The sequence below is a fragment of the Octodon degus genome, unplaced genomic scaffold (genome assembly GCF_000260255.1).
Source record: "Octodon degus isolate 3935 unplaced genomic scaffold, OctDeg1.0 scaffold00028, whole genome shotgun sequence".
Taxonomy (NCBI): Eukaryota; Metazoa; Chordata; class Mammalia; order Rodentia; family Octodontidae; genus Octodon; species Octodon degus.
This window is the reverse complement of record NW_004524604.1, coordinates 10,180,350-10,189,182: the sequence shown is the minus strand read 5'-3', so window position 1 is coordinate 10,189,182 and position 8,833 is coordinate 10,180,350. Positions and strand designations below refer to the sequence as shown.

Sequence of the window (8,833 nt, the reverse complement as noted above, 5' to 3'; positions counted from 1 at the left end):
GTGCTTATTCTACTGAGCCATCTCCTTGGCCCCCAGAGTGTTTTATTTATTTATTTTTCCATAATTTTATTGAGAAACAAATAACAATGAGACAGTTTCAAACCAAATTGGTAGGACAGTTTCAATAATTAACAGATTGATATACAGAGTGTTTTAAAGAGACTGCCTGCAGTGCCTCCTAGTTTCATATCCTGAAAATGGCCTGGGGGACCTGAGATGACTCCAGGTTGTACCGGGACCTTTATGCTACCTGATGGCATTGTTTCACCAATTGCTTTACAAACAGTACAAACAGTGCTGATGACTGGACACGTGGCTTTGGTGTTTGACTTTGGGGTGGCTGGCTGGACTGAGTCCTCATCCTTTTTGCCTGACTAGAAAGCCTAACGGAAGAGAGGAGGTGGCTAAATAGTGTGAAAGAGGCCATTCTCTTCCAGCCCAGGCTGTTCGCTCTTAGAGAGGCTCTGTTTCAAGGGTAGGGAGAAGCCGTCTTAGCTTTTTTCCTCTCTTGCATGTTAGCATCACTTAAAAATAAGCTGCAATTAAAGGAGTTTGGAGAAGAACTGACAGTTCCTCAGCCCACTTCTTTTTCTCATTTTATTAAGGGCCAACGGTTAGGAGTTGGCACAAGTTGAGACAGAAATGGCTTTACTGTTTCCCCTTGTAAAAATACATAAGAGCTGGGGATGGTGGTGCATACCTGTAGTCCCAGCTGCTTGCAAGGCAGAGGCAGGGAGTTCTTGAGTGCAGGTCAGCCTGAGCAGCATGGCAGGACCCATCTAAACCCCTCCCCGCTGAAAAACAGGCCAGAATTTTCAGAAATTGAAGACTGATTACTGCTGTTAACTTCTACCTGTGTGGAGTCAAAACAAAGATAAAAATGGTGCTATAGCACATGGCTATAGTTAGCTAACTCTGGATGAGCCAAGCACAGATAGTGAAATCATACTGGTCATTTAGATGCTGCCCCCAAATATGGAAAGTTTAATAATAATAATAATAATAATAATAACAACAACAACAACCCAAGACAAAATACAGACATTGTAATGAAGGCTTCCAACAGGATGAGCCCCTGGCGTGTCTTTGTGTGAGAGTGTGTGTGTGTGTGTGTGTGTCTGTCTGTCTGTCTGTCTCTATCTCATGCCGCCTGGCCTGGCCACATGTGCCCCTGTATCCTGGGCTCTGTCTTGAGGTACTCTGTCCCTCGGACAAATTACTAAGAGCACTTTGGCCTCAGTGTACTTTTCAATAAAATGAAGCCAATTTTATTTCTTCTAAAAACTAGTTTGCAGCGTTAGTGATAGTGCTTCAAACATCTTCGAAGCCAATTAGAACAAGTAAGAGTCTTTGTTCTCAACCCAGTGTGGGGTAGAACAGTCCAGGCTAATGGCAAGGGACAGGGGTCCCTGAGACAGGAAGATGGCTTGAGCCCAACCTAGGCCACAGAAAAAGACCCTGTTGGCAAGTGCAAGGTCTTGAGTTTGATCCCAGGCACCACAAAACAAACAAACAAACAGCAAAAAAAAACCCCTGACTTTTTGTCCTTCAGCTAACAGTTGCTTGGAGATTAGAAGTGCGGATGATTTCTTTTCTTTGCTACCTGAAAAGCTTCCTGTGGTCAGGGAATGTACCTATAGGGCTTGTGATTTCCTGCCCCATTCTCAGCCTTGCTTTCAGGGAGGATCCTGTTTGGACATAACTGAGCTATCTCTGCTTCTGCCATAGAAATCTGGATTTCTGCAGTTGACCTTCGTCCAGGTTTAGGGACATGTAGCCAGACTTCCTGCTTTATTATTTTATTACTTTTTTTCTTTGAGACGAGGTCTCACTATGTTATAGGAATTCACAAGCAGTCCCCCTGCCTCAGCATCCCATCTGAGGAGATTACAGGTATGCATTACTACACCTACCTAATGGTAATCCCTTGTGTTAGTAGTTAGGAAACTTGGCCCTTGGGTGCTCACCTAACCTCCTGTCCACAGATGTATATTGCCACTGCTTTAGGCTTCTCTGGCTTCACTTTTTTCTTTTTATTTACTGCGCTAAGGATTTTTTTTTTGGGGGGGGGGCTGGCTCAGGCTACCTTAAGGGCACGTCTGGCAAAGCATGGGGAGCTGGGGATCAAACCGTAGTCTCCTGTGCCTGACTGGGTTTGCCCCAGTAGGTACTTAAACAACTGAGCTGAGCTAACTTGCAAGCCCCCTATAGTGCTAAGGATTGAACCTAGAGCCTTTTGCATGCCTTGCATGGCAGGCAAGTGCTCACCACTGAGCTAGACCCCTAGCCTGAGTTTTATTTCGAGGCCCGTTCTCGCTAAGTTGTCCAGCTAGCCTTGAACTTGGTGATCCTCCTACCTCAGCCTCCCAAGTAGCCTTTTCGTGTCAGAGCTAGACGTTGTGCTGAGCCTTAGTTTCCGTCTCTGTAAAATACACATTATAGGGCCCATGGGTCTGTTTGGAGTTCATCTCTAGAGTTCTCTGTGACTCCCTCCTTGCACCAGGCCTTTGCACATGGCCTTTCTCCCACTTGATGCCCCTCTTCCTGCACCTACTTTTTATTCACTTCTATCCCAGGAATGGATGATTGCTGTTTTTACTTATTTATTTTGTGTGTGGGGGGGGGGGGCATGTGCTGAGAGTATTTGTTGAACTAAAGGGAGGTTCTTTGTTAGTTTGTTTATAATCATCCTGCCCAATTTTCCTGACCAGTGTCCCATTCCTTGTACAAGGAAACTATCTTGTTCCTGGTTTTCCTCGTTTTATTGAGGTATAATTGACTAATAAAAATTATGTATATTCAGGGGATACAATATGATGGTTTAGTATATATATATGCTGTGAAATTATTACTACAGTCAATTTATTTGAACAGCCATCATCACACGTACTTACTTTTGTTAGAGGAGGCTGAAGACATTTAAAATCTACCTTCTTTTTTTTACTTTTTTTTTTTTTGTATTTAGTACAGGGTCTATAGAGTCTCACTATGTAGACTGGACTCGTAGTGATTCTCCTGTTTTGAGCCTCTCAAGCACTGGGATTATAGGCACATGCCACCAGGCCCAGTCTCAGTCGCCATCTCAGCTCATTCTGGGGGCAGGGCTGGCATGGCATGCTGGGGATTGAACCCTGGCCACTGCACTCTGCCTAAGCAGGCGCTGTAGTCTGCTGAGCTATGTGGCCAGCCCTTAAAATCTACTTTCTTAGCAAATTTCAAGTGAACATTTTATTACTAACTATAGCTGCCATGCTGTATGTTAGATCCCTAGTACTTACACATACCTGAAAATTTTTATCCTTTGACCTGTATTTCTCCTGTGGCAAACACCTGAGGTCAGCTAATTTAGATTCCACATGTAAGTAACATCATACCATATATGTCTGTATAACTTGTTTAGCATGGTATCTTCCAAGTTCATCTGTGTTGTCTCAAACAGCAGGATTTCTCTCTTTTTCGTGACTGGATAAACATTGCATTGAATATATCATAACACATCTTTTATTTTTTTTATTTTTTTTTTATTTTTTATTTATTTGAGAGAGAGTGTGGTGTGTGTGTGTGGCCAGCTCAGCCCACCAGGGGGCGGGGCTGGCTGGCATGTGGTGCTGGGGGATTGAACCGCGGTCCCTGATGCTTTGCCAAGCTTGTTCTAAGTAGGTGCCTTAGACCACTGAGCCATCTCTCCAGCCCCATAACACATCTTTATACCTTCATTTGTTAACAGATACGTGGATTGAGTGTGTATTGTGATGATTGTGAATGTATATTTCTTTGAGATACTGATTTTATTTCTTTTGGATAGGATTGATGGATCATGCAGTAGGTCTGTTTTTAATTTATTGGGGAACCTGTGCACTGTTTTCCCTAACAGCTGAACCAATTTGCATTCCCACCAGCAGCGTACAAGTGCTGTCTTTTCTCCACACCCTCAGCAATACTGAACCTTAACCTTTTAATACACCCTTCCTAGGAAGTATTCGGTGATCTTTCCATGTGATTTTGATTTGCATTTGATTTGTGATGTTGACTATCTTTTCCACATACTTTTATTAGACAAGTTAGTGTTTTTATAAAAATGTCTCTTCAGATCCTTAGCCTACTTTGTTTTGTTGTTGTTGTTGAGTTGAAGTTCCTTATATATTTTGGATATAAACTCATTATTAGATATATTTTTCAAATATTCCCTTTCTGTAGGTTGCCTTTTTTCTTTTGTTGGTTATTTCCTTGATTGTGCATTGTGCCTGTTAGAGTCATCCGTTAGCCTGTTAACCTCCCTGATGCTGGACCTGTGGGCTGGAAAGAACAATGATACAACATATGATTGAAACAATGAAAGTTTTAAACATTTAGGGGCTGGTGAGATGGCTCAGTGGTCTAAAGCACCTACCTAGAGCAAGCTTAGCAAAGCACAGGGACCGCAGTTCAATCCCCCAGCACCACATGCCAGCCAACCCCGCCCCCTGGTGGGCTAGGCTGGCCACACACACACACACACACACACACACACAAATAAATAAATAATTAATTAATTAAAAAAACATTTATGACAGTAAAACATGTGTTGTCATTAATACCTCTGAAACTATTCTTCCTGTCTTTGACCACACATCCCATCATCCTTGCCACTTTCCAAGGCAGTTCTGAAACTTTTTTTTAAAGGTTTTTTTTGATCACTGCAATTCAGGTTGGCCTTAAATCACTGTGTAGCCCAAGATGGCCTCAAACTTAGTGTAACTAAAGACACTCAAAAAAGAAGAAAGCTGGCCCGGGTATGTATGCCTGGAAATCTCAGCACTCAGGAAGCTTAGGCAGGAACTTCACTGCAAGTTGAGGGCTAGCCTGGGCTACATAGTGTCCCAAACCAGCCTGGACTGAGACTGTCTCAGAAAACAAAAGAAAATAAAACATAAAACTATTAACATTGACCTTTCCTAGTTGTTTTGACTTTGGAGAACAGCTGAAAATCGCATGGTTCTAGATCTAGTGAGTAAGTTAGATGAGGACACACTGTAATGTTTTCATAAGTCTTTTTTTCCATTGGATGGCACTTGGTAGCAGCATTCACTGTAACCTCATAAAGATACTCTGGAAAGAGGACTTCCAGAACTGCTTCAGAAAGTGGCAAGAAAGAATGATAGGGTAAATGTGTTTAAAGTAGAGGAATTAACGACAATATGTCTTTCACTGTAAGGTTTTTTTTTTTTTCTTAAATACCTTATTCTCAATTGTATATTATAAGTTTTTTATTCTCATTAATACCGCCTGGAATATGCCAGCCCTCATAGCTTGGAGGCCTACTCCCATGGCCCCTCTCCAAGGTATGGTGATGGGCAGGACCCTCCTCAGTGCAGCACAAGAAAGTGGCTTTGAGGTAGTATAGAGATGGGTTAGACAAGTGGTCTCTGCAGTGCTTTGAGAGGGAACCAGGATGCTATGTACTTGTTAGTCCCAGGGACCGGCAACTAGCTTGGGACAGTGTCAGCCCTGGATGTGTTGTGGAAAGTCCAAGAGCCTAGGGCCGGGGAGATGGCTCAGTAGAATAAGCACTTGCCTGGCAAGTGCAAGGGCCTGAGTTCAATCCCTGGTTCTGCCAAAAAAAAGAAAGTCCAAGAGTCTAGAGAGACCCTCAATGAAAAGGATTCAGTTGGTTAAGGTGCATATTAGCTCAGCAAACTCACGTTTCAAGGCTGAGCACCATATAAAGACAGGAGCTTTCTTTTGTATCTTTTATGGTGCAAACAGGCAAAAGTTACAAAGCAAAACAAAGACAATCATTCCCCTATCACCTTATTTAGCCTTGAAGAGATACAAAATCCTGTGCTCCCAGGATGCTAGGCTGCCTAAGACTTGTTTACAGCCTATAAACAAATTGTCAGGTTTATCAGCTCCAGCTTAGAATGCTGCCTTTCTGGGAGGGGAGATGCCTGAAGGTGGGCAGCTTGGGTCACCTCCCTTATCACTAAGGAGAACTTAGGACCACGTTCCTGCCAGCTAGTGTCAGAGGGCTGGGGTTGGGGAAGATTTCTGAGCAGAGACTTGGCTTTTTCTAGAATTCTGCTTTAGATGGACCTTCCAGGCCTGGATGAGCTATGGCTGGAGTCTGCCCAGGATTCCCTGGTGTTTCCCAGGTCATGTAGATCCTGTAGGCACAACTGCAGGAGTACCCAGAACAGTTGTTTTTGTATGGTTGCTCTTGGTTAGGAGTGCTGGTCCCCTTGCCCATTCAAGGGAGCCAATTTCCTGTCCACCCCAGCTCATCCATCATAGCCAAGTGTCCAGCATCTGTGGACACCAAGACTCAAGAAAGGCGATGCTCAGTGTTCCCAGGCTCCATGTCAGTAGGCCCTGAATTGGCTGAACAGTGCTAGGGGAGGGCACAAGAAAGGAATATCCAGGCCTCTGTTCCGGGCATTCTTCTCTTCCTATACTGGCCTAGGGCCCAGAACCTGCAGCTGTGTGTTGTTTTCTGGCCCTCACAGCTCACAGATCTACTGTTTAACAAAGAGTGTGCTCTCAAACATCACCAAAATGTTCTCTCTTCCCCAAGCTGTATAACCCTGGGAGCTCAGATAATTCATTCAAACTGCCAGTCCTGTGTCAGGGGCCAGGCCAATGTCAAGATTGAATTAAACCTGCCCCTCTGCCGTAGCAACTGAAATAACTGCCCCTTGCCAGCCTTCTAAGCTCTGTCTGTGGGGAGCCCCAGGGGCTGCATGCCCACACCAAGTCTCCAGGGTACCGGCACTCCCCTTAGCTCAGCCCTGGTGCATTCAGCATTGCTGCTACCTCCTTTGGCTTGCTAGGCATTTTGGTTGCTTGTTGATGTCCCAGAAATCTTTCTCCATGTTGACCACCTTGAAGAGCTCCTGGAAAAAGGACAAGGGCCTTAAAGGACAACCTTTCCCCCCAGATATGTGGCCTTTAGAGAACTGAGCCCTATTTAGAAGATCTGAGCTTTCTGGTGACAAATGAGGATGAGAAAAACTTGTTTGGCAGCTGCTTTTGTTTCTCAAGCCTACTAGTTATTACTAAAGTTGTAATTACTGATTTTTTTTGGGGGGGGGAGATACTGGGGATTGAACTCAGGAACCTTGAGCTTACCATACAGGCACTTATGCTACTGAGCTATCTCCCCAGCCCCTATGTACTTACTGATTTTTTAAAAGCAGCTTTCTGAAGTTACTCAGATACTGTGTTATGTGTGGAAAAGAACAAGTGTCAATGCCATAGAATTCTGTTTAAAATTTATGTATGGGTACCTTTTGGGAAGTGGTGAATGGCAGTGGGAAGATGACCAAGCCTTCCCACTGGGGCACCCCTGGCACTGCCACCTGTTTACCCTGCCCTTTATCCTGCTACCGTGACTCTCAGGGCCTCAGTCCTGGCCCAGCTTTGTAGGATGGTGATGTTGCACCTAGAAAAATGTTTTCATGCTGTTTATCTCAGATTATCCTTTCAGCCCCCATGGGAGATCTTTGAACGTGTTGTTTCCAGTTCTTCCAGTAGCTGAGTTTAGATTTATTAGGAGGCTGTGCAGAATTACCATTTTCTACATCTCCACAATTCTCTATATTAAACTGTGTTTTCACTTCTGTAGCAGCTGAGGTGTCTTAGTCACCTCCTAGAGAGGATTAAGGGTCTGAGTTCCTCTCTGTGTTCTCTTTTGTTTTTTTTGTGCTAAACACTTTGGTCAGGCAGTGGCCTCAAATTTTCTTTTCAGTCTTTCATGCCAGCTGCTTTAAAGGCAAAAAAAAAAAGGAAAAGTCAGCCCATATTCCATATTTTGCAAAACTAAGATAGCAGGGGAGTAGCTCTCCGGGTTCCCTGCAGTGTCGGTGCCCTTGGCATCCCTGGTTACTTATATAAACTGTTTAATGCAGCCACACTTGAGATCAAGGTGCAGGTGTGTCTGCAGCATCCTACCTGACATTTGGTGTTTGGCTCCATTGCTGACCCCTGTTCCTCCTACCACATTGCTCCAGTGCTATCTTTAAGACAGTCCTGTGATATGACAGGACATGGACCTCTAGCACCCAGGAAAGCTGTCCCAGCCTTGCAGAAAGTGAGAGCCAGTGTAGCATAGCAGTGAAAAATGATCTTGGGGTTGTGTTTCCTGGGTTCAGATCCAGTACTTGTATTTTGTTACATAACATTGGGCAAATGTCTTAGCTTTATGGAAACACAATTTCTTCACCTGTACAGTATTAATACCCGTCCTCCCTCATGAGGTGGTTGTGAAAGTTAAATGAGACCATGCATGTCAAGGCCTTGGCATTGTGCTTGATACTCAATAAGGCTCAAAAATAGGACAACTTATTAATATCCTGTGGGAACACTGCTTGGTCCCAGGAATCTTGGGACTGAAAGTATCTAAGTAACCATCTGTTGCCTTCTCTCTGTTCAGGGTATCAAAAAACCATTCACTGAGGTCATCCGAGCCAACATTGGGGATGCCCAGGCTATGGGTCAGCAGCCAATCACCTTCCTTCGACAGGTAAGATAGCCCTTGGGAACATTGGATTGAAGGCTGGGAGGAACCAGCATGGCATGAGGAATAACTTCTGTCTCCTTGTCCATCCAGCCCTCTTGGGACACAACAGATATGAGAATCCCTCAAGGAGGTGCCTTTGAAGTAGCAGCCCTTACCAGTGCCTGAAATTCCTTGGTTCTGTCCCTTAGCTCCTCTCCTTCCATGGCTGTCAAAAATTCCTATGCCTCTGGGCCTTGTAGTACATGCCTGTCATCCAGTTGCTCAGTGAACTGTGAGACAGGAGGATTGAAAAGTTAAAGTCAGCCTGGGAAATTTAGTAAAATCCTATTGCAAAGTTAC

General features: G+C 44.2%; 1 protein-coding gene across 1 annotated transcript in view; it reads left to right on the top strand.

The window, feature by feature from the left end:
* The window catches only part of Gpt2 (glutamic--pyruvic transaminase 2), a 38,170-nt gene that overhangs the window by 2,951 nt on the left and 26,386 nt on the right, over positions 1-8,833 (top strand). Inside the window, exon 2 of the mRNA XM_004629196.2 lies at positions 8,408-8,497. Within this exon, the coding sequence (XP_004629253.1) occupies positions 8,408-8,497 (90 nt within the window). The remainder of the gene's footprint in view (positions 1-8,407; positions 8,498-8,833) is intronic.